General features: G+C 42.1%; 2 protein-coding genes and 1 long non-coding RNA gene across 9 annotated transcripts in view; 2 read left to right on the top strand and 1 right to left on the bottom strand.

Annotated features, from left to right (window-relative positions):
- Positions 1–26,184, top strand: part of LOC103010720 (cyclin-Y-like protein 1) — an 87,386-nt gene that overhangs the window by 9,276 nt on the left and 51,926 nt on the right. For 3 of the 6 annotated variants that reach the window (XM_057544263.1, XM_057544262.1, XM_057544261.1), the window contains exons 1-2: positions 22,685–23,054; positions 25,037–25,112. The exons of the other annotated variants lie outside the window; for them this stretch is intronic. The gene's annotated coding sequence lies outside the window, so the exon portion shown is untranslated. Of the gene's footprint in view, positions 1–22,684; positions 23,055–25,036; positions 25,113–26,184 lie in introns of those variants that run through there. 6 annotated transcript variants of the gene reach the window in all.
- LOC130707718 (uncharacterized) lies at positions 2,452–12,871 on the bottom strand. Of its 2 annotated transcripts, XR_009007730.1 has the most exons (3): positions 11,743–12,870; positions 5,015–5,252; positions 2,452–3,371 (listed from the first exon to the last, which is right to left on the bottom strand). It is a non-coding gene; the product is annotated as an uncharacterized LOC130707718 (long non-coding RNA). The 2 variants fall into 2 exon arrangements; XR_009007731.1 differs by lacking the exon at positions 5,015–5,252 and having other exon boundaries at positions 10,424–12,871.
- On the top strand, positions 13,954–25,346 carry LOC130707715 (ATP-dependent RNA helicase DDX24-like). The gene is given in 7 exon segments (XM_057544259.1): positions 13,954–14,440; positions 14,442–14,670; positions 20,130–20,594; positions 20,597–20,671; positions 21,746–21,899; positions 22,159–22,674; positions 25,037–25,346. Coding segments are annotated over 7 exon segments (2,025 nt in total). The 5' UTR covers position 13,954; the 3' UTR covers positions 25,137–25,346.

Here is a 26,184-nt window from a genome sequence, read left to right as displayed (position 1 = left end):
GCAAAGGGTTAACTATACTATCCTAACTTCTAACACCGTAGGTTAGTTTGCCTGATTTTGAACTCTACATAGTAGGAACCACGGAATATACTGTTTTGTGTTTAGCTTCTTTTGCTCAGCCTTTTAAAAAAGAGATTTGTCCGTATTGTTGCGTGGAGAAATAGATTGTTCATTCTCATTCCTGTATGGTATTCCATTATATGAATATACTATATCATTTACTTAACTCTTGGTGGACATTTCTTTTGTTTTCAGTCTTTGGCTATTATGAATAATGCTGCTATGAACATTCTTGTACAAGTCTTTTGGTGAATATATGTAGGCATTTCTTTTAGGTGTCTCCATAGAACTAGAACTGTTGGTCACAGCATATGCATATGTCCAGCTTAGAAAATACTGCTAAACAATTTTCCAAAGTGCTTGTACCATTTTATACTTCTACCAGCAGTGCATGAGTGGCCCCACCCTATATTTTTTAGGAAACAAAAGTGACAAACTTCCTAGTACATAAATTTCTAGTATATCCATAATGAACTACCTACCTAATAGCCCATAGAATTTTCTGTTATTCTGTGTATGATTTACTTAGGTCACATAAATTTTTTCTTTCCCTATAAGAGAGTTTCAAAAAATTTTTACAATTAGTTTTTATTTATTTATTTATTTATTTATTTATTTTCAGCTGCATTGGGTCTTCATCGCTGCTCGCGGGCTTTCTCTAGTTGCGGTGAGCAGGGGCTACTCTTCGTTGCGGTGTGCGGGCTTCTCATTGCGGTGGCTTGTCTTGTTGTGGAGCACGGGCTCTAGGCACACGGGCTTCAGTAGTTGTGGCTTGCGGGCTCAGTAGTTGTGGCTCATGGGCTGTAGAGCACAGGCTCAGTAGTTGCGGCACACGGGCTTAGTTGCTCCGCGGCATGTGGGATCTTCCCGGACCAGGGATGGAACCCGTGTCCCCTGCCTTGGCAGGTGGATTCTTAACCACTGCGCCACCAGGGAAGTCCCTACAATTAGTTTTTATTCTGCTAGACTGCTTGGTTAGAAGGTCTTCTTTCATGGGCACCACCTCCAGTACCATTAAACCATAGAGGAAAGTCCAGGGATCTTTATATCTGTACCTCTTTCAACTTGGATATTTTGCTTTTTGCAGTGCCTTTTGTTGTCCATGGTGGCCACCAAATGTGGGAGGCAGGGAGAAAGTGTTCAGACTTAGTTCTTCACAGTCACCACCTTTTTGGCTTTATGATACTGGTATGTGGTAATCAGGTCAGACATAATCGCAAAATCTATTATATCCTTGTCTGTGGCTGTGCCTTACAGTGTAATTTCCCCTCCAAATCAGAGATGTTAATAATGGAGATTTATAATGCAACTAATAGTTACTTTAGAGTGAATCTTAGGAGTTCAGGTAAAAACATACAAAATATTGAGTACTTAGTATGTGTTAGGCGTCTCCTGGAGAACAAGTGGCATTGTACCAGCAGATACTTGTGTTCAAGGAAGTACTTGTTTAAGGAAGCAAACGCACTTTTCTGAAGTTTCACTAGAATAGAAGTCACCTCTAGTTAATAAGTATGTTGGGCATTGAGAAGGCAGTATGTAGTGTCGGAAATACTTTATCTTAAGACATGCCCAGATGTATTCTTGGAGGCCAAGGCTTGCTCATTTATCTATTGAGAGACCTTGGGTAAGTTGCTTATCTGAGTCCAAGCCTCCTAATCTAAACTGAGAAGAGTAAAACCTACATTGCAGGATTGTCGAGAAGATTAGAGGAAGTGCATGCAGAGGACACAATGCTTGGTGTAGAGTTGTGTTCAGTAAAGGATAATTGTTATTGGTCTTTTAAATCAACTGTTGGCAATTCAGAGCATCCTTTACTTTGGATGCATAGGCAACTTCCTATCCAGAAACTTCATGTAGTTATAAAATTTTCTCTCCAGATGGTGCCCCTTTGCAGTTAATTCTCCACGCTGACCCTAGGCAACCAATGATCTGCTTTTTGTCACTATACATTAGTGACAGATTCTTCTGTTCTAGAATGTAGACATGTTTTCATATCTCTTGGATAAATGCCTAAGAATGGAATGCTGGATCACTGGATGTGTATATATACATTTCATTTCAGTTCTGTTGAGGTGTATTGACATCTAATAACCTGCACATATTTAAACTGTACAATTTGATGAATTTTGACCTCTATGTATATACCTATAAAGCTATCATCACCATTAAGATAATGAACATACCCATGACTCCCCAAAGTAACTTTGTGCTCCTTTGTAATATCCTCTCCCTTTCTTCTGATAGCCTCTCCCACTCCAGGCAACCACTGATCTGCTTTCTGACACTACAGATTAGTTTTCAGTTTGTAGAATTTTATAGAAATGAATCATACAGTAGCTACTCTTTCGTCTGGCTTCTTTTACTCAACATAATTATTTGGAATTTCATTCATGATGTTGCATGTATCAATAGTTTATTCCTTTTTATTATTGTTAATTATTCCATTTTAAAGATATAGCACACTTTGTTTATCCATGCACCAGTTGATAGACATTTGGGTAACTTCAAGTTTTTGGCGATTACAAACTAAGTGCCTGTAAACATTCATGTATAGATCTTTGTGTGGACATGTGCTTTCTTTCCTCTGGTGAATAGCTAGCAGTGGAATGGCTGTGTCATATAGTAGGCATATGTTTACATTTTCAAGAAACTGCTAAACTGTTTCAAGTGATTATACAGTTTTACATTTCCACCAGCAGAGTATGAGAGTTTGAATTACTCCATATACTTACTGACACTTGGTATGATCAGTCTTTTTGGTTTTAGGTCATTCTGGTGGTATTACCAGCGGTCTAGTGTAGTAGTATTTCATTGTATTTATAATTTGGATTTCCCAAATGACCAGTGGACATTGAACATCTTTACATGTGATTATGAGTCAGATTGCTGTGGTCTAATTTTGATGAGGTCTAATTCATTGAATTTTTTCATTATAGTTAGTGCTTTTTGTGTTATATGTAAGAAATCTTTGCCAAATCTAGGTCAATTAAATTTTTTTCCTGTGCTTTCTTTTAGAAGTTTTGAGGTTTTAGCTCTTAATTTCAGGTCTGTGATTCATTTCCACTTAAATTTTGTATGCAGTGTAAGGTAAGGATTGAGGTTAATTTTTTTTTTCCACATAGCTGTAGTGTACAGTGGAAAGGGCCAGTTTGCTACTGTAAGAATCAGGGGACCTGGTGTCTATCTCTGCTATCACATTCAAGTCACTTAAGTTCTTCAGACATCATTTCCCCCTCTTCTCTCCAGACGATATGATGGGTTGGGCCTCAGAATTTAAAGTTCCATCTTGCTTCAGCAGGCTGTCTTCAATTCTAAGAAAGAAGATAAAGAAAAGATGTTGAACCTCAGTTTCTTATTTCATCCACTAGGCGGTGCTAATGGACATCCCTGTAAGGGCAAAAACTCCTTGGACAGGTGAACAGTTTCAGAGCTTTTAAAAAAGGTCACCTTTGAAGAAGATATTCATAATTCAGAAAGTGCCTGTGTTTCATTAAGGAGTAGATGCAATAATATTATAACAAAACCAAAAATACTGTTTATCACCGAAAAAATATTAGAGTAGAACAATATTTTCTTTAAAGAGTTCTGTATATTTGGTTTTAATATGTTTTGGGCAGAATGAGAGTTATATGGCTAGCATAAAAATATTTACATATTCAGGTGAAAAATTAGACTGAGAAGTCTGATGGATTTAGAATTGTCATAGAAATTCTCTTGGTAATAAGCTTGTAAACTGTATTTGCTTGGAAATACTTTTGGTAATAAAATTATAAACTATATTTCCTTGAGTAGTAGACATTGTTGAAGAGGAAAAGGATTCACAAAAGTACAGCCTGGGCATCTCTCTTTGTAGCTCTGGTGATGGTGGGGAGGAAGGGAGGGGGGATGATTTACACATACAGTTTGTGTGTGTGTGTATCTCACATAATTTTCCTCTTATTTGTGGGGGTTTTCCAGATACCTTCCTGTTATTCGTTTCTAGTTTAATTCTGTAATGGGCACAGAACAGACTTTGCTTGAATTTATTTCTTTTAAATTTGCTGAGGTTTGTTTTTTGGCCAGAACATGGGTCGATCTTGGTGATGATTCCATGTATATTTGAATGTGTATTCTCCCGTTGTTGGTGTAATGTTCTATAAATGTCAGTTAGTAAACTTGATTGATATTTTTCAGATCTTTTGTATCTCTAAGGATATTTGCTACTTGTTCTACTGACTAAACAACTGGAATACTGAAGTCTCTAACTATAATTGCAGATTTGTCTACTCCTTTCAAATATATCATTTTTACCAGTAGTTTATGTATTTTGATATTTGTAATTAATGCATATACAATTAGGGTTGTTATATTTTCTTGGTGAAGTAACCCCTCGTAGCTATGTAATGTTTGTTTTTATCCCTAGAAATATTCCTTGTGTGAAGTCTACTTTATCTGATAGTGATATACTCACTCCAGCTTTCTTTTGGTTAGTGTTTACACAGTATATCTTTTAATGCCCTTTTACTTTTTTTAAAAAAATAATTTTTATTTTGGAATTATTTTAGATTTCCAGAGAAGTTACAAAGATAGTTTAGAGTTACTATATGCCTATTACCAGTTTCCCCTAAAGCTAACATCTTACGTAACCGTGGTATATTTGTTAACAGTAAGAAATTAACATTGGTATAACACTATTTACTAAGTGCCAGACTTTGTTTGGATTTCACCAGTTTTTTCACTAATGTCCTTTTTTTCCTGTTTCAGAATCTAATCCAGGATATCACGTTGCATTTAGTTATCCCATCTCCTTCGTCTCCTCTGGGCTATGACATATTCTTAGTCTTTCCTTGCTTTTCATGATCTTGATAGTTTTAAAGAGTACTGGTCAGGTGTTTTGTAGAATGTCCCTCAACTTGTGTTTGTCTGATGTTTTTCTCACTGTTAGATTGGAGTTATGGGCTTTTGGGAAGAATACCGTCGAGGAGACGTGCCTCTCTCATCCCATCATTTCAGGGGTACATGACATCAGCATGCCTTTTCACTGGTGATGTTAATCTTGATCACTTGGTTGAAGTTGCGTCTGCCAGATTCCTCCACTGTTTGAGTGGTGAGAGAGGACCTCCCAGCCTTGTTCCTGATCTTTGGGGGAAAGCATTCAGTCTCTCATCATTAAGTCATTAAGTATGATGTTGGCTGTAGGTTTCTTATGGATACTATTAAGTTAAGGAAGTTTCCTCAAGTCCTAATTTGCTGACAGTTTTTTTAAAATCATGAATGAGTATTAAATCTTGTTGAAGGTTTTTTTCCTGAATCTATTGATATCGTATATGGCTTTTCTTATTTAGTCCTTAATATGGTGAATTACACTGATCAGTTTTCAAATGATGATCAGCCTTGCATTCTTGGGATGAAATCTACTTGGTCATGATGTATGAGTCTTTTATGTGTTTCTGGACTCTATTTGCTACTATGTTTTTGAGGATTTTTGCCCTCAATGAGAGATACTGGTTTGCAGTTTTATTATAATATTTGTGCCTAGTTTTTGGTTTTAGGGGAATGCTCATGAGATGACTTGAGATGAGATGAGATGACTTGGGAAGTGGTTTTCTATTTTTCAGGAAGAGATTGTCTAGAATCGATATTATTTCTTCCCTAAATGTTAGGTAGAATTCACCCATTAAACCATCTGGGCCTGGAATTTTATTTTTGAAAGATTTTTAACTAAAAATTCTATTTATTTAATAGATATATGGGTATTTGGGTCATTTATTTCTTCTTGAGTGAGTTTTGGTAGTTTTTGTCTTTCAGGTACTTAACTATTTCATCTGATAACTGAATTTATTGGCATCATATTATGCTATGCTAGTATCCCCTTTTAATGTTTGTGGGACCAGTAGTGATGTCCTCTCTTTTATTCCTCATATTGGTAATTTGTGTCTTCTCAGTTTTTTTTCTTGTTTACCATGGCTAGAGGTTGACCAGTTTTTTGATCTTTTCAAAGAACCAGCTTTTGGTTTTATTATTATTATTTTTTAATGTTTTCCTGTTTTCAATTTCACTGATTTTTCTTCTCATATTTATTACTTCCTTCCTTCTGGTTGCTTTACGTTTAGTTTTCCCTTCTTTTTCTAGTTTTCTAAAAATTTATTTATTTATTTATTTTTGGCTGCGTTTGGTCTTCATTGCTGCATGTGGGCTTTCTCTAGTTGCCGCGAGCGGGGGCTACTCTTTGTTGCAGTGCGTGGGCTTCTTATTGTGGTGGCTTCTCTTGTTGTGGAGCACGGGCTCTAGGTATGCAGGCTTCAGTAGTTGTGGCACTTGGGCTCTGTAGTTGTGGCTCACGGGCTCCAGAGCGCAGGCTCAGTAGTTGTGGCACGCGGGCTTAGTTGCTCTGTGGCATGTGGGATCTTCCCGGACCAAGGATTGAACCCATGTCGCCCGCACTGGCAGGCGGATTCTTAACCACTGCGCCACCAGGGAAGTCCCTTCTTTCTCTAGTTTCTTAAAAGGAAGCTCAGGTTATTGATTTTTAGATCGTTCTTCTAGTATATGCATTTTAATGCTATAAATTTCCCTTTAGCTGCATCCTACAAATTTTGATATGTTGTATCTTCATTATCATTTAGTTGAAAAAGTTTTTAAATTTATTTCAAGACTTCTTCTTTGACTCATGAAACTCATGAGTCATTTAGAAGTGTGTTGTTTCATTTCCATATATTTGGAGATTTTCTGCATATCTTTTTGTTACTGATTTCTAATTTAGTTCCATTATGGTTTGAGCATGTACTTGCTCTGATTTCTGTGACCTCCCCTTTTTCCCCATTACAGCTCTGACTTCATTTCTTACTATTCCCTTCTTCGCTTAGTGTGTACTCCAGCCATCCTTGCTATTCATTAAATACACCAAATACACATTTACCTCAGGGCTTTTGCACTTGCTGTTCCTTCTGCTTTTAATGTTTTTTTCCTCAGGTATCGGCATTGCATTGCTCGCTCTATCACTTCCTTCAGATCTTTTCTCAAATTTGGGTTGTCTGCTTATCTGGGCTAAACGGCACCAACATCTACTTAACGTCACAGGTTACAAACCTGGGAGTATCCTCAGTTTTTCCTGTTCCTCATCTCTGCTATTTACGCAGATTAAATCTTTTTTTTTTTTTACAAAGTAGGAACATTCACACGGTTTCCGTAGTTTTCTGAGATACACATTGTTTAAAAACCATTTGTTTCATCAAGATGGTTTTCAAATACTGGATTAGCAGAAACCTGCTGGAGGGTCAGAAATTCTAGCGTTTTACTCATTTCTTTCGGTATAATGGTGGGTAAGTAGATGTGACCTCCTTTCTTTTTTTTTTTTTCTTCAAGAAAAATATTTCTTAATGTTCCAAAATGGCATATATTTTATTAGTTAACTCTAGTCTCTTATTTATTATACAGGAGTATATATATAATCCGTCTCTAGGCTAATTTTATGTTTCTTTTTATTCAGCAGTGAGAGCTATGTAATTTGTGTTTTTCTTTTAATCCCTGTTGCTAAGAAACACAGAGCACAGCCACAAACCAGCTGTGTGACCTTGGGAGCATCGTTTAGCTCCTCTGAATCCTGTCAGTGAAGTGAGGGAGCTGTACTAGTCATGCTGCCGAGACGCCTCCTTGCTCTGTGACTCTGTAAACTTAACTCCCTGCTCACCCTGGTTATCAGCTTTCCTCAGGTGGTTAGTACATACATTTCTCTTCTCCTTCAAAATTATTTACTTTTCTCTAGCTAAAAAATCCCCCCCCCCCCCCAAACTCAGGATATACTAGTCAGCTCTGATTCTTTTAACTAGTATTTTCTAAAAAAATACTAAAGTGTTCAATATTTTGCATGTTTAAACATGTGTGCTGCTCTAAATCCTTTTGTGTAGTTAATCAGAATATACATAGGAATAGAATGACTTGTTATTTTATTTAATCATTATTTCATAGTAAAAGTCACTACATATTGTGATTTTAAACGTCCATTATACTGCTTAGTTTCTTCATGATTCCCATACGAAAAGCATATGGACCTAGTCTGGACAACATATTAAAATCTTGAGATAGGGCTTCCCTGGTGGCGCAGTGGTAAAGAATCCACCTGCCAATGCAGGGGACATGGGTGCGAGCCCTGGTCTGGGAAGATCCCACATGCCGCAGAGCAATTAAGCCCGCGAGCCACAGCTACTGAGCCTGCGTGCCTAGAGCCCGTGCTCCACAACAAGAGAAGCCCGCGCACTGCAACAAAGACTGGTCCCCGCTCGCTGCAACTAGAGAAAGCCCGTCCACAGCAATGAAGACCCAATGCAGCCAAAAATAAATAAATAAAATAATAAGTAAATTTATTTTAAAAATTTAAAAATAAAATCTTGAGATATATTTATAATTTAGGTAGGATATATACATCATTATTTACTCCTATAGATCCATATTTACTCATTGACTTACAAATGGTGTAAGTAGCAATTATATTTCCTTAGACGATATTTTTCTTCAAGGTAACTATAACTGGAGGACTGGTAGTTCATATATTGCTGAAAGGAATGATAGGAATGTCTGAACTAGATCTTTTACGATAAGGGACAGTAGGGAGAAAATTGGCTTTGTTTCTCTTAAAGAAGAAAATATTCATGTGAAATTAAATTAATAGTTATTTAGGAACGCATGAGGGATCTTAATTTTGTTGTTTTATTTAAATTAGATTCTTGCTTTGTGGAGGTAGTATCCAGACCCTGGCAATAGCTAGCTAGTTAACCTTGAACAACTTCCATAGTCTCTGTGGATGTTGGTTTCTTTATTGTCATAGTGTAAGGGGGTGAATTATATGTCTAAGGCCCTCTTCAACTCCACCATTCCATTATATCGTATCATTAGCATTAGAGAAAAGGAATCATTGTTTCACACAGCTTTTACAGGTTGATTTGGGGTTGACTGATGAGCTTTTACATTTTGTAATTGATTTGTTTGTACTCCATTTCTTCTGATTTGGTGCCCCATTTACAGTAATAGCAGTCAAATGAGTAGACAGGATCCATGCGTATTGTGTTAGGGACTCGCTTTCTGTGTCCTATTCTCCGCTCCTAGACTTAACATCTCCGACCTGATTTCCAAATACGTGGCTATAGCCTTGGGCTTTTCTCCCAGACTTTGGGCCAGGGCTGCTTGCTGGGTGCTGCCACCACCACGTCTCTACCAGAATGTCTTGCTGGTTTTTCAAACTCAGTGTGCCCAAAACTGAATTCATCACTTTTTATCTAAATATGCCTCCATTTGTTATTGAAGCCTGATCATCCTTTTAAATTGTACTGGAGGGAAACCTGGTAATAATTTTATACGCTTTCTTTTTCTCTCAGTAATTAGTTTTGTATCAAGTCCTATTGATTTTATTTCTGCAAGAAGCCACTCAGATACACAGAATCAGAGTGCTTTGCTTGTATAGTTTTCTTTCTACATGCAGAGCACAGTGACTGGTAGATCCAGAATGTTCAGTGAGTGTTTATGAAGTGATTGAATAAATCCCCTCAGCCTGGGACCTTTGAACACACTGTTCCTTCTATTCTGTCTTGTCACTGATTCCTACTCATCTTTCAGGGCTCGACTTTTCAGGGAAGGCCTCCTTTACCTCCGAACTAAGCGATGTTCTTGATAGTACCGTGTATTGTTCCTGTGTAGGTCTTTGTACACTTAGGATGATTTCGTTGATTTTTGTTGTTTTTTTTTAACTTGTGTCTTCTCTGACTGTGAAGCTCTAACAGGGCAGGGTTTGTATCTGTCTGTACCACCATGTCCCTGCCAGGGCTTAGCTCAGTGTCCAGTATATAATAAGCACTCAGTCCATATTTGTCATCTGACAAATTCTCTGGCTAGGCATAAAGCGTTATTAGATTGTGCTGGAGACTCCAGAACCAGTGCCTGGTACCCAGCAGCTCTTGAATAAATACTTGCTGAATTATTGAACATATCAGCCCACCTGTCTTCTATAGGTTAAGTAAGCGGGTCTCCTTCCCTTCCTATGATAGCTGTTTATCATCTTTTCTTTCTGCAGGTGCCAGGGTGATTTTTTTCTTTCTGCAGGTGATTTTTTTTCTCTTTCTTTTTTTTATAGCTGTCAGTTACTATTCTGTTTTCCTCCTGGGTTCCTCGCTTACTAGATTGGCTGCTATGTAAACCCAGTCCTCTTAGCTATCCCCTTTCCCTTGCTATGTCCTATATCTATATATTTTTAAAAAATATTTTTCAATGGATTTTTTACTACCATTTGTTAATGGGGAAATAAGCTGATTAAAAAGAATAATGGGAGATATTACAATGTTTCCAGGAATCTTCTAAGTTTGTGTAGTTATTCCTGAACTCATTTTTTACGTACCTTTCAATATTCCTGTTAGAGCTCATGTATTTAGGGCAGACATTAGTAATCTTCCTTTTTACTCTTTGCAAAATACTGTAGAACAATGATTTTCAATTTTTTTTTTTACCATGATTCTTAGTAAGGAATACATTTAAAATTGTGACCTAGTATATACACACGTGTTTGTGTGTGGGAATTAATATATATATAATTGGAACTAAATTTTAATAATTATTATCCTTCTATGTATACTAAATTAAAAACATATCGAAGTTACCATGCAGTATTATCCTGTTAATATTGAAATATATGGAAAAAACCCAAAATAAACAATACAAAAACAAAAATAAGGAAAGATTTATTAATGCAGCAGGTGTGTTTGCTCCTTAGTAAGTTCATTCCACCCCAGAACACTTGAGGATAATGCTCATCTTGCGTACCGTTGTGAGATTTGACGTGGGGTGTGAGGGAGAGAGGAAAGGTTAGAGTAGTTCTAAGATGTGTCCATGGAGAAGCAGAGGGCTGTGTGTACCTCTGTAGATAAAAGGAGGGAGGGGAAAAATGAGCTCAAGTTTTCATATGTGAAGTTGAAGAGCCATTCAAAAGGAAATGCTCTCTTTATTACTGGTGACACTGCTTTAGTCAGAAGAGGAGTTTGTCTCCTCTTCAGAATGCCTGATACTTCTGTATGCTATGTTGACATGACATTGGGATGGTAAAAGACGTATAGTGGAAATTTCAGTAAAAGAATTTGTTGTCACATGAATATTACTAAATAATTTGTGTGCACATTTTTCTCTTGCAAAATTATCACCTTAGAGACATTTTTAGGCTGACAGTTCAGCCACTTCTTATGATAGATGGAACGATGACCCTTAGTGGTCTAGTAGCCCTAGGGTATGGACTTAGAAATCATAGGTTGGAATCCTGGCTCCAATCTTTAGTAGTTGGAATACTTTTGGGAAGTCACATTTTTTTTGGGGGGGGACTCAGTTTCCTCAACTCTAAATTAAGGATATAAATATATTGCATATGTATTGTCAAGATTAACATGATAATGTATGTAACGCATCTTGTGTGGCAATAGACCCTTAAATGTTGGGGTTTTTTTCTTTTTTTTTTTTTGGAAAATGGTTTTTTATTAGATAATTTATTTTTTTTATTTTTCTGAATTTTATTTTATTTATTTTTTTATACAGCAGGTTCTTATTAGTTATCTATTTTATACATATTAGTGTATATATGTCAATCCCAATCTCCCAATTCATCCCACCCTGTCCCCCTACCTGCTTTCCCCAACTTGGTGTCCATTTATTACAAAGGATATTAAAGGATACAAATGAACAGCCAGATGGAAAAGTACCTATGAGGAAGTCCGGAGCACAGGAAGTGCAGTCCCCGTAGGCTTCAGGCACCAGTTGGGCACAGACTATGCCACCCAGGCTCTTGGGGACACACTGGCAAGTTCCTCCAAGAAATGAGTTAAGCTGTGTCCCATGCTGGCTCCGGGGTGGTGGGGAGGCTCACTCGACCTAAGCTTGGTGAATTCCCCCGTTGTCCTTTAGGACTTCCCAAAGTCACCGGACATAGAGACAGTGCGTGGGAAAGGTTTCCCAGATGGTCTGGTGATCCCCACATCGAAAAAAAGATTAACTACCGTGAAGCTGATTTCTCTGCCTGTAACAAAGGACCCAGTTTAGCTTGATTATTGGAGGCAGCCCGACCTTCCCCAACCATCAGTGAGCAACAGGCGAGGCATGAAAACCTGCGGAAAACACCTCCAATACAGGCTGGTTGAGTTGTAAATTAAATGCTAAAACGTTTTCGAGGCTCCAGGCACACAGCCAGTACGTAAACAGCCACTGCGCTAAAACCAAAGCAAGAATACAAGAACTTACGTTCCCATACATGAGCTAGAACAGAGCCCCTTCAGAGGAGGTACGGCGGGCTCCACCTGTTGCTCCCGCTCCCTAAGCCCGAGAGGAGGACCTACCCGCGCAGCCCATTGCACCCACCGTCCGCGCTCTCGGTACCTGGACTGCGAAAGCCGCCCCGGGCAGCGAATTAAATGCGGGGTCTAGAATGGGGGCGGGACTTCCTTCCCAGCGCGCAGGCGTTCGTGAGCGCAAGCCCCTCCCCGGAACTGCGGTGGACGCGGCCGAGGAGGGCTGGTGCAGCAGTGTCTGAGGCGGTTGGTCGGCTTCCCTAAACGGTGAGTACCGAGGCCGGAGCCGTAGCGGGGCCGGGGCCGGAACCGGCACCCGAGAGGAGCTGGAGGTGGCCTCCCAGCGCGGGGCTCTCCAGGCCGTTGGGTTCTCGGGACCAGAGAGGGCGGCCGGCGGCCTCGTCAAGCGGCCTGGCCGACCCTGCGCCGGGGGCCCCTCGGTTTCTCTGCTTCGTGAGCCGGTTCGTGCCTGACGCGAGGCGCCAGCGCCGGGCTCCTGGCCGGGCGCCAGGAGGAGCGACCCCCCCCCCACCCCCACCCCCGCTTGCTCTCTGGGTCGCAGTCCGCGTCCTCGCCCCCATGTGCCTCCTCCCTTCCCCCCCATCGTTGATCCGGGTTGCTTGTGATCGCGGCGTAGCCCGTGCTGGGGGTGAACCTTCGTTGCGCTCTGGGTTGCTTTGCCGGTGGGGCGCCATGCTGAGCGGTTCTGGACGTGCGTCACCTTTTTGTCTTCGCGTGACGGTCCAAGGATAAACAGACCCTCATCATCCCCATTTTCCAGACGAGGAACTGAGGCTCAGAGTGATTAATACGTGCACCCCAGACCCAGAGCTGGCCAGTGACGCGTCCAGATTTGAACCAAGGTTTCCCTTTGTCTTTCCACAGGATCTATTTTTCTCGGCCTTTCTGAAAGGGGAGAACGTGGCTCGAGTTCCAGTCTGACGACTTGTTCATAGATCACTTGTTTTTAAATCACTTAAAAGGTAATGAAAAAGCTGGTTGGGTTTTAAGCCATTTGGCAAAGGCCAGAGTGGTGGCAAAGGCATCTGCCCTCTTGGGGCAAGGCTTGAGAAGGAAGAAGGCTCTGTGCACTCTTAATAAAGCTGTCCCCCTCACCCACCCTCCAGCGACCCCCTCAGGTTCTTATTCAGCCTTCAAAATGGCTTGGGAGTGGCAGGCTTCACCCACCACGCTTTACAGAATGTTATTTATTGCAGAGAACATTTTGTGACCTAGCTAGTAAACCCCTCCCCCCTTTTAAAAATATGAGAACGCTGAGGTTCAGAGAGGATTAAGCAGGAGCTGCCAAGGGCACACGAGCGGTTGGCATTGGATCTGGAATCCAAACCAGATCTCGCTCATATTTCTTTGCCACACCTCCTGTGTCCCCTCTGTTGCAGGCCAAGCTGCCCACTCTGCGGGTACATTTCTTTCCTTCTTTGATCTTCTCTAGCTGGCAGCATCAGCGTTAGAGCCATCTTTGTGTCTTCACTTCTTTGCAGGGCGTGATACTCTGTAGGCTGCTTAGAAACTATCTGTTGCCTCAGAACCCTGTGCTTCTCAGTTGCCAATCTAATGGAACATTTCTCTCCTTTTCAGCAACCATGAAGCTGAAAGAGAAAAAATCGAGGCCAGAGCCACCAAACTATGGCAGAATTCAGAGGAAGGGCATCAGAGTTGTGGGAAAATGGAAGCAGGTGAAGATTGACCCAAATATGTTTGCAAACGGACAGATGGATGACTTGGTGTGCTTTGAGGAACTGACGGATTATCAGTTGGTCTCCTCTGGGGAGGGTTCCTCCAGTCTCTTCTCAAAGGAGGAGCCCAAGAAGAGAAAGTCACAAGCTGTTTCAGAAGGAGAGGAGGAAGGAGAGTCTACCTCCTCAAAGAAGAAGATGAAGTTGAAGAAGAGTAGAGCTGTGGAAACTGAAGGAAGCAGTGCCCAGAAAGTGTTTGAGGGCAAAGATACTGAACCAGGGCCCCAGGGAGATGGCACAGTTTGTCCTGATCCAGAGGTAGGGGAGATGGCATCAGAAAGCCCGGCCCAGACGGTTCCAAAAAAGAAGAACAAGAAAGGGAAAAAAAAAATCAGAGCCTCCCCAGGGTACTACTCCAAAGGTGCCCAAAAAAGCAAAGACGTGGATGCCTGAAATGCGTGATCGCAAGGCAGATGTATCAGCTTGGAAGGATCTGTTTGTACCCAAGCCAGTTCTCCGAGCGCTCAGCTTCCTAGGCTTCTCTGCGCCCACACCAGTCCAAGCTCTGACCTTGGCACCTGCCATTCGTGACAAACTGGACATCCTTGGGGCTGCTGAGACAGGTAAGGGCATCCTTATCTGGCCAGCGCAAGATTGCTTCTGGATTGAGCTTGTGGCTGCTAACAGGCTGGTTGGCTGGGAGACGGGAATGTTGGGGGCACGACCACAAAAGCACTGTTGAGTGAAGGTTTTCAGAGGTCGGCGAGCTCTGGGTTGAAAGAGGCCACTTCCTGATTGGTGCCCTAGGCAGGTCACTTTATTTCTCTGCGCTCTGTAGACCCTATTATAAAATGGAGATAGATAACTGCAGTACCTACTTCTTTTGCTATGTGGGTTAAATGTAAGTGCCTACTAAATTTATACATTTACACAATAGTAAACTAGTAACAAAGAGCAATAGTAAACTAAAATTTACACAGTGCATTGTAAGTGATCTGTAAATGGTAGTTTTTTTCCAGGTCTTGAGCCTTTTCTGAATGGCTCAGAGGTAAAGTAGGGCTAAGATCAGCCCTCTGGAGAGGTAGATCTTCATTAGTATGAGGAAGAAGTGTCTCATTCGCAAGAGTTGTCCAAAGATAAAAAGGGCTGCGTTGGGAGTTGGTGGGTTTATTGGCATTGGAAGGATTTGAGTTTGTGATGACCATTGGGTGGATTTGGTAGGCAGATTTGGGCAGGAGGTGACTGTTGGGACTAGGCATTGTTTGAAGATCGCTCATTCCTTGGGCCACCTAAGACTTTGTGAAGCCAGGACAGGTTGACTCACCCTGGGGAGACTCAACTACTGATGGGGGAAAGAGCAATACAAGCCTGGAACTATTAGTCTAACTTGACCAGCAATAACCAATAGAAATATATATGTAATGTGAGCCACATATGTAAGTTAAAATTTCCTAGGAGCCATATTAAAAAAGGTTTTTAGAAAGTGAAAATTAATTTTAGCAATATATTTAACCAATTGCATAGCATATTTCAGTACGCAATGAATGTAAAATTTTTGAGATATTTTACATTCTTATTTTTATACTGTTTTCAGACTCTGATGTGTATTTTCAACTTGCCACCCATCTCAGTTTAGAGTAACCACATTTTAAGTGCTTGACAGCTGTATGTGGCTAGTGGCTACTATATTGTATGGCATAGAACTGTAACCAAAAGTGGGTCCAGCTGCTCGCCGCTCAAAAGCCAATAAAGAGGCCAGCTTGGTGGAAAGGAAAGTTTGCTTTATTTTGGATGCCGGCAACGGGGGGGTTGGGGTGGGGGGGTGCTCCTGTCTGAAGGCCGACCCCCCCCCCAACCAGTGGACAAGAGGGGAGGGGGCCGCATGCAGAAACAGCAGAGTCAGCTGTTGACAGTCATCTTGAAATTGGTCATTGGTGGTCTGACCAGCATCGTCTTCATTGTTTTAAGTACAGTTAATCTTCAGTTCCAGGGTCGGTTTGTTTCCATTTTCTTGAGGCCAGTTCTCGGAATGGCAGGTTATGTCATGGCTACAGTCTGGTCATCATGTAGTTAACTTTTTCCACCTGGTGGGCGTTTTATCTGTAGATACACAGAGGGTATCTACAAGACAGCTCACAGAATATGGCTCAGAATATTATCTGTAGCCCTCGAGAAGGAACTAAAGGTCCTTAGCTATGCTTATTGACTAAACTATTATGATTTGGTCTTGTTGGACTGCTTTCCTTTGCTTCTGCATTTTCTCACTTCTCTGATTAAACTTATTCTTTGGCTGAAGTTTTTCCACAGACAAAGGCAGGCAGAGGACATGGGGGGTGAGGACCATAGGGTCCTGCTGCATTTCAGAGCTAGACCATGTAGACCAGCGGTCCCCAACCTTTTTGGCCCCAGGGACCGGTTTTGTGGAAGACAGTTTTTCCACGGAAGGGGGTGGGTGGTGGTTTCAGGATGATTCAAGTGCATTACATTTATTGTGCACTTTATTTCTATTACTGTTAGTTACATTGTAATATGTAATGAAATAATCATACAGTTCACCATAATGTTGACGGGAGGCCGAGCTCAGGGAGTAATTTGAGGGATGGGGAGCGGCTGTAAATACAGATGAAGCTTCGCTAACTCGCCGGCCGCTCACCTCCTGCTGTGCGGCCTGGTTCCTAACAGGCCACAGACCGCTTCGGGTCCGTGGCCTGGGGGTTGGGGACCCCTGATCTAGACACTCTGTGCCTTGGATTTCTGGAAGAGTGGTCAGGAAACTTGAGGTGAGGTCCTGTATAAGAATCATAAAGATGGAAGAGGGAGGAAACCCCAGGAAAGGGGGATGGAGGTAACAGTAATAGCTTAGAACATTTATTTAACATTTAAAATACGTCACGTCCTGTGTTACATGCATGAACTCAGTTTCTCAAAACCACCCTGAGGTAGGTTCCGTTATTATTCCCATCTTAGTGAAGAGGAAACTCGGCCTCACAGAGGGTAGACAGTGTCCCTAAAACTGCCCCACTGAAAAGTGGTAGTGCTTGAATAGTTCTAGACTAGGTCTATGTGCTGTTAAGCATTCGGCTACACTACTTTGGTATGTGCAGAGAGGCCTGGAAGTCTGTTTCCGGAAGGCAGAGGAGAGATGTGAGCCACTGTGGCTAGAGATTGACATTTGGATTTATACCACAGCTCCTATCAGGCTATTTCTATGGAATGCTGTGAATCCACAGGTCCAAGTCTCCAAGACTTTTGGGGCTGTGGGCAAACTGCTGCCAATGCAGATAATGAATATATCCATCACCCCCAAAAGATGTTTGGGCCCCTTAATAATCCCTCCTTCCCTACCTAGGCTCCCCTCCTTGTTCATCCCCAGGTAACCTCTGATAGTCTTTCTATCGCTATCAATTAGTTTGCATTTTCCAGAATTTTAAAATGGAATCATACAATATGTATTTTGGGGAGGGAGAGTGTCTGCTCTTTAAACTCAGCATACTTTGAGATTCAAAGCCATGTTACTGCAAATACCAATGGTTCGTTTCTTTTTATTGATGAGTAGTATTCCACTGTATGGATAGAGTGCAGTTTGTTTATCTGTTGATGGATATAGTTCTGTTCTTCCTAGTTGTGGGCATTTACAAGTAAAACTATCATAAATATTGGTGTATCAGTCTTTGTATGGATATATGCTTTGATTCCTGTTGGGTAAATACCTAGGTGTGGAATGGCTAGGTCTTATGGTAAATGTAACTTTTTAGGAGTTTTCCAAAGTGATTGTACCATTTTACATAATCACCAGGTTATGAGAGTTCAGATTGGTCCATGTCCTTGCCAGTACTTGGTGTGGTCAGTCTTTAATTTGATTTAGACTTGAAAAATTTTAGTGATATTTCCTTGTGGCTTTCATTGGTATTTCCCTAGTGACTCCTTGAGCAGTGTCTTTTCCAGTGCCTAATTGTATCCATGTTATCTTCTTTGGTGGTGTCTGTTTAGTTCTTTTGCCCATGTTTTAACTGGGTTGTGGTTTTCCTATTATTGAATTCATAATATATTCTAGATACACCTCCTTTATCAGATATGTGATGTGCATTGTTTTCTCCCAGTCTGTGGCTTCTTTCTTCATTCTCCTTACAGTGTCTTTCGAAGAGCAGGAGTTATTTATTTTTTTAATTTTTATTTATTTATTTATTTATGGCTGTGTTGGGTCTTCGTTTCTGTGCCAGGGCTTTCTCTAGTTGCGGCAAGTGGGGGCCACTCTTCATCGCATTGTGCGGGCCTCTCACTATCGCGGCCTCTCTTGTTGCGGAGCTCAGGCTCCAGACGCGCAGGCTCAGTAATTGTGGCTCACGGGCCTAGTTGCTCCGCGGCATGTAGGATCTTCCCAGACCAGGGCCCGAACCCGTGTCCCCTGCATTGGCAGGTAGATTCTCAACCACTGCGCCACCAGGGAAGCCCAGAAGTTATTTATTTTGATGAAGTTTAAATGATCACTTTTTCTTTTACAGATGTGCTTACCTAAGAATCCTTTGCCTAACACAAGATCACAAAGATTTTCTCCTATATTTTCTTGTAGAAGTGTTACTAGTTTTAGGTTCTGTGTTTCAGTCTGATCCTTCCTGTGTTAACTTTTATGGGGAGAAATACAGATCAAAGGTTTGGTTTGGTTTTGCATGTGGCTATCTAATTATTCCAGCACCGTTTGTTGAAAAACTACTCTTTCTCCACTGAATTGCCTTTGCATCTTTTTTGAAAATCAGTGACCGTATAGGTGTGGGTCTATTTCTGGAGTCTTTTCTTTGCCATTGATCTATTTGTCTATCTTTACTGTTTTCCCAATACGTCACTATGTTGGATACAGTAGCTTTAGAATAAGTCTTAAAATCAGGTAGTATAAGTCCTCCAGTTTTGTCTTTTTAAAAGTTATTTTGGCTATTCTAGGCCCTTGGCATTTCAAGGTGAATTTTAAAGTCAGTTTTTCAATTTCTACAAAAAAGTCAGCTGGTATTCGGATTGGGATTGCATTGGTAATAGAGCCAACTGAGGACATGACATCTGGACAATATAGAATCTTCCAGTCCATGAATGTGGTATAGCTCTCCATTTTTTTAGGTCTTCAGTTTTTCTTAGCTGCGCTTTGTAGTTTTCAGTGTATGCACATCTATTAGATTTATCCTTAAGTATTTCATATTTTCAATGCTTTTGTAAATGGTAATTTAAGATTTCCTATTTCTGATGCTAATAAATAGAAATCTGCATTTTTGTATATTGATCTTGTATCCTGCAACTTGGTACCATCAACTGGTTTCTTCAAGATTATATAGGATTTTCTTCAAAGATGACTATTCATCCAGTCTGGGTGCCTTTTGTTTATTTTTGTCTTATGTGTTGCACCGGCTAAAACTCCAGTACAGTTGGAATAGAAGTGCTATAGTGGGCATCATTGCTTGATCACTTATTTGCTTCTGCTTGAGGCATTTTAATTTTGGAACCACTTTAAATTCTCAGCTTGAAGTGTTTTGTTTTGTTTCTTTGTTTTTGTCCACACAGATGGTGTGAATACTTGGGCTCCATATACGTTCAAAGGCTAGTTTGAAAATGTTCAAGCATAGACAGAAGTTTTAAAGTTTTCTCGAAAACTAAGAAAATTTTCTTTTACTCCCTCCTTCCCCACCAGGGAAAGGTTTTGGGAAAGTATTATATAGATTTTCATTCCTTACCCTTCAATTTTGTGTTCCTTCACAAGAGCAACAAACACACACACACACACACATACACAACTTGCCCATCTCTTTAGGGTTTCATTGTTTGGACATTTGTCTGTAGTTTATTGGTGACCTCAGCCCACAATGCCAGTCTGTCAGACTTTTCCTCAGACTCCTAATTACAGGTGCCCTCTGGTTGCAGAGCTGTAGGGGTACCGTACCTGTGTAGGGTAGAAGGAGCTTTGGATTGGTCAGGGTGGCACTTGGCTATGTCAGGGTCCCTCATTCCGTGTAAAGGATAGAACCTCAGGCAAAAGTATGTACATCTGTTGATTGACACTGTTTTTGTTTGTTTTTTGTTTGTTTTTTGTTCTGCTTCTAAGGAAGTGGGAAAACTCTTGCCTTTGCCATTCCAATGATTCATGCGGTGCTGCAGTGGCAGGTGAAGAAGAAGCGTATCCCAGCTCTAAGTAACACAGGAGCACCACTTGGGAAGACCAGTAATGAGGCTGGAGTTGAGACAGGATCACCAGGCAGGGCTGGAACTGAGTCTGGAGCTTTGCCTGCTGAGATTGGAATTGAGGGTGAAGCACTGCCCAGTGAGGCTGGAGCGAAGGCTAGAGCACCACGCAGCCAGGCAAGAGCCAAGATTGGAGCTACAGTCTCAAACCAGGTGCTGCCCTCCTGTGATGATGATGATGATGCCGGTGAAGGACCTTCTTCCCTGATCAGGGAGACGGCCATTCCCAAACAGGATGAAAACAAGGAGGACAAGCTTGATGAAGAGCAGACTAGAAAGTTCAAACGAGAATTGGGTGGCAGAATTGCACATCCAAGGCGTCCTTTGCTTGACTGGTTCTGACTCCCACTCGAGAGCTAGCCGTTCAAGTCAAACAACACATTGATGCTGTGGCCAAGTTTACAGGTGAGGTTTAATTCCGTTTAATAAATGTTGCCTGAAAGGATTCCAGTAGCTGGGGTGGCAGAGGTGAATCAGCTGTGCCCGCCCTCTAGAGGGAACCTTTCTCTTCTGCCAGAGAATTAAGCCCGACAGAAAACTATTTGAGTGACACATTCTTTATTCTCCCAAGGATAACACATAGCTAATGCTATTCTAGCTGCATAGGAAATTGGTTAACTTACTGGATACAGTAGATACTTGGGGCAGTGTTTGGCAAACCACTGTTTGGGTTTCTTTTTTTTTTTTTTGTAAATAAAGTGCTGCCACACCCACTTATTTACATATGTCTATGGTCACTTTTGCATCACCAATGCAGAGTGGAATAGAGGTAGTAATTGTACAGAGACCATTTAGCCCACAGGGCCCAAAATGTTTACTGTTGGAAAAGTTTGCTGACTCCTGCCTTAGGGCATTAGAACTTAACTTTTTCAGGGAATTCTTTGGGAAAGGCTGCAGAGTCGGGGTTTCAATTTTATAGTAAAAGGAACAGTTACTTATCAAGCTCTGACTGTGTATTACAAGGCACTTTACTAAACACTTTGCTTGCATGATCCTTTGTGTTCCTTCCATACTGGCTACCTTACGAAGTCCTCCACTAGAGAGGAGAAGAGAACACTAGCCATCAGAGGAGATTCAGTTAAATTTTAATTGAGGGGCATGGGCAGGAACTCCTAGGGGAGGTGTGTCACAGCTACAAGTTACATCTTTCCCAGCACTGTGGTGCACCACTGCTCATTTTTTCCAGAGCTTTGGATGTCACCATGCCTGGGTTCAAATCCAGCCCTACTGGTGTGGTTGGAGGGGAAAGAGTAGAAAAAAATGAGGTTGGGGAAATAGTCAGGGCCTAGATCATAGAAGACCTGGTAAGCCCTCTAGCAATGGCATCAACAGGGCAAGCCAGCTCTTAGCACCCCCCTGGAGAGGGGAGCTGTGCTGGTGACTGGCAGCCTTTACTAATCTGGGGGCGCCTGTGTCGGCGTTGGAAGAACTGAGCAATTAGTCTGAATAACAGTGTCCCTTTTGTTTTGTGTACCATAGGCATTAAAACTGCTATTTTGGTTGGTGGAATGTCCACACAGAAACAGCAGAGGATGCTGAACCGTCAGCCTGAGATTGAGATTGCCACTCCAGGCCGGCTGTGGGAGCTAGTTAAAGAAAAGCACCCTCATTTGAGCAACCTTCGGCAGCTCAGGTGAGAAACAGTACCTCCCCCTTGCCCCCACCCCCTGTTCTGAAGCGGACCTGAGGTGACATGGTACAGTGTGCAGTGCCTTCTCCCTGTTACAAAGTGCCATGGTGTGGTACTAGCCAGACTTGGGCCTTTAGAAAACCGAGCATGTGTGAGGGAGATTGGTTGAGGGCCCTGGGGGTGGTGGGGTGGTAGAGTATGCTGTGGATGACTCCTCTTACCTGCTGCTAACCAGGTGATGTGGGTCTGTCTGGATCCGTAGGTGCCTGGTGGTCGATGAGGCTGACCGCATGGTTGAGAAAGGCCACTTTGCTGAGCTCTCAAAGCTGCTAGAGATGCTCAGTGATTCCCAGTACAACCCAAAGAGACAGACACTTGTTTTTTCGGCCACGCTGACCCTGGTACATCAAGCTCCTGCTCGAATCCTTCACAAGAAGCACGCTAAGAAAATTGACAAAACTGCCAAACTTGACCTCCTCATGCAGAAGATTGGCATGAGGGGCAAGCCCAAGGTCATGGACCTTACAAGAAAGGAGGCCACGGTAGAGACACTTACAGAGACCAAGATCCATTGTGAGACTGATGAGAAAGACTTATATCTGTACTACTTCCTGATGCAGTATGCAGGCCGCACCTTAGTGTTTGCCAACAGTATCTCCTGCATCAAACGCCTCTCTGGGCTCCTCAAAGTCCTGGATATCATGCCACTGACCCTACATGCCTGCATGCACCAGAAGCAGAGGCTCAGAAACCTGGAGCAGTTTGCCCATCTGGAGGAGTAAGTCAGGCCTGTGCACAGATTAGCCATTGGGTCTAGGTCACCAGGATGGTGGGAAGCTACCTTCTCTCGTGGGAGCCTTATCGGTAGAAGGTAGCCTTTTTTTTTTTGCACAGCGTGAGGCAGGCTTACTCTCATCTAGTACGTTTGGTTGCTGGGAATGCCCAACAGAAACTTCTTTAATAATGAGTAATGGTGACAATAATACCTATTATTATTGAACACTTAACAACAGATTAAGTATTGTGCTTGCATTTTAGATACATTATTACATTCATTCACTTGTAACATCCTTGAGAAGAAGAATAGAGTCAGGGTTCAGAGCACAGACTGGAAGCGGACTGCTTGAGATCAAATCCTGGCTGTGTCACTTCTAGCTGGTCGGATTACTTTGTGTTTCAGTTTTCTCATAATCAGTATAATAATAGAAGTTATGGCAGAGGGTTGCTCTGAGGAGTAAGTGAATTTATGCATTTGAAGTGTTCGGAACAGTGCTTGGCACATGGTATGAGCTTGCTAAATGTTAGCTTTAATACTTACCACTTGTCATTATTCTTATTTTTTTTTTTTTTTTTTTTTTATAGCTACTTTATTTATTTATTTATTTATTTTTTATTTTTGGCTGTGTTGGGTCTTCGGTTCGTGCGAGGGCTTTCTCTGGTTACGGCAAGTGGGGGCCACTCTTCATCGCGGTGCGGGGACCGCTCTTCATCGCGGTGCGCGGGCCTTTTCACTATCGCGGCCCCTCCCGTTGCGGGGCACAGGCTCCAGACGCGCAGGCTCAGTAGTTGTGGCTCACGGGCCCAGCTGCTCCGTGGCATGTGGGATCTTCCCAGACCAGGGCTCGAACCCGTGTCCCCTGCATTAGCAGGCAGATTCTCAACCACTGCGCCACCAGGGAAGCCCATTATTCTTATTTTATAGATTAAAAAAAGTAAGGTTTAGAAAAGCACTTAAGCTTGCCCAAGGTTTCTCAGCTTGGAAGTGGTAGAGCTGGGCCTCAGACCAGCCTGTCAGACTGCGGAGCTCACGCTGTCGTGTCCATCTGCTCTTGGGCCAGACTGATGGTCAGGCAGGCAGCACGGGGCAGATTGTCAAAATGAGGGCCTGGGAAGCTGGGCTTTAAATTGGCTTCTGCCCACATTGTTTTGTCAGGTTACCGGTTACAGATGAGTTTCAAGAACAAGTGGTTCACTTCCCTCTGAATGTTAGTAAGTAGAGTTAGTGGTTCATTGGATCAGGAGTTGGCAAACGATAGCCCATGGGCCAGATCTGGCTTGTTGCCTGTTTGTATAAGTAAAGTTTTATCGGAACACAGCGAGGCCTATTTATGTATTGTCTATAGCTGTTTTTGTGCTATAATGGCAGAGTTGAGTAGTTTCAACAGACATCACCCACGAAGCCAAAAATAGTTTACCCTCTGGCCCTTGACAGAAAAAGTTTGCTGACCTTGACTTAGAGCGGTGGTTTAATATTTTACAAACTTTAGTTTGCATCATGTTCCGCAGCCCTATCTCAGAGATACAGGAAGTGGGGACCCTGAAGGGCCTAAAATCTTAAGTTTTTAAGACATACGTCAGGTGCTTTTGACTCCCCTCAAACTACACATACATTAAGAAACATCACCCAGTACATATTATTGAGTGCTTGCTGTGAACCTGGCACTGTTCTAGGGGCTGGTAATAGAATAGTGAGTAGTACAAAGTCCCTGCTGTCATGGAGTTTACATCCCAGGGGAGGGAGGTAATAAACTGAGAAGTAAGTATGCAGTTCGTCAAGTGGTGCTAAGTGCTAAGAAGTAAAGTTGTATAGGGAGTTGTGCAGACTGTGGGTGTGTGGTCTGGGAGGCTTTTCTCATAAGGTGAGATTTGAGCAGAGAGTAGAAGAAAGTAAGGAAATGTGAATATCTGAGGAAGACCTTTATGGCCTAAGGTGCACTAAGTGCACAGGCTGGGAGGCAAGAGCAGGTTTGGCATGTTTGAGGAAGAGCGAGGAGAGCAAGGACGCCTGTGCGACTGGAGGGAATTAAGTGGGAGGGTGATAGGAGATGAGGTCACCGACCTAGAGTATGGCCCCATTTAATGCACTTGAGGTAGTCTTTATTATTGCAGAGTGTGGCTTGTCGATTGCGGCCAGTGAAACCCAGGTTTGGATCCTGGCTCCACAACTGAACAGCCATATATATACCTTGGGAAGTTAATCTCTCTGAGCCTCAGCTTCTTTATCTGTCAAAGGGACATATGTAATAGTATTGTCTCATAGAGTGTTTGTAAGGATTGTTGTGTTTAGAGTACTCAGTGGTAAGAATTTGATTAATGATAGCCGTTAGTTATTATTAATGAGCTTTCTCTCTCCACCACAGTTGTGTTCTCCTGGCAACAGATGTGGCAGCTCGGGGCCTGGATATTCCTAAAGTCCAGCATGTCATCCATTACCAGGTAGGGACATCAGGGAATTTGTAGGCATCTCCCAACATTGAGTGGGGAATTTTTAAAGCAAGGGTTGAGGGAGGAGGAATTGTTGGTCCCAAGGCCTCACGCAACAGAGAATACCACGAGCATCTAGTGACCAACTGGCTGCTGCCACTTTTGGAACACTGTGGTGAGAGTTATTCTCCAAAACCTCTTGACACTGTCTGATGTCAAATATCAGATAGCCCCTTTCTTTTTGACTTGGGCAGGCTACTTAATATTGGTAGGTTAGAGTCTTAGTTTCTTCCATGAAATGGGCATAATAAGTTTAGCATGTAAAATGATTACCCTGCTTGTAGAGAAATAAAAGAGTGTGGTAATTAAGTCCTGCCTGGGCTTAAATCCCAGCTGTGTACCCTTGAGCAAGTTATTTAGTGTCTTTGTGCCTCAATTTTTTCATTTGTTAAATGGCAGTTATTACAGTATCGACTTCTTAAGTTCTTATTAAGGTGAAATAAGTTATTACGTGTGAGGAGTTTAGAAAGCCAGGTGGCACTTCCTAAATGTTAGCTGCTGTTGATCCTGACATTAATATCAGCACATGTACCTGGTAAAGATTAGCATAGAGTGGTGGTTAGGCATATGGGCTCCGGGACCACACTTCCAGTGTTTGAATGCTTCTTGGCTGCTGCTTAGTGGGTGAGCTTTTGGCATGTGACTTAGTATGTCTGGTTTCAGTGTCATCATTTGTAAATTGGGAGTAATAACGCTACCTACGCCATAGGGTAATCACCGAATTAAACGAGCTAATGCTGACGGATCGCATAAATAAATAAAGTAAAATAAAGACTCTTCACTGCATAATGACCGAGGGATCAATCCTAGACGAAGATATAACAATTGTAAATATTTATGCCCCCAACATAGGGGCAACTCACTACATAAGGCAAATGCTAAGGGCCATGAAAGGGGAAGCTGACAGTAACACAGTCACAGTAGGGGACGTTAACACCCAGCTGGCGTCCTCAGCAGCCTCACTACCTGCAGAACTTCTGACACTGCTCTTCCTTCCCAGACAGTGACCTCGCAGGGTAGGCAG

This window comes from Balaenoptera acutorostrata, chromosome 3, assembly GCF_949987535.1.
Source record: "Balaenoptera acutorostrata chromosome 3, mBalAcu1.1, whole genome shotgun sequence".
Taxonomy (NCBI): Eukaryota; Metazoa; Chordata; class Mammalia; order Artiodactyla; family Balaenopteridae; genus Balaenoptera; species Balaenoptera acutorostrata.
Note: the sequence above shows the minus strand (reverse complement) of the source record. Positions and strands in the feature narration are given on the sequence as shown.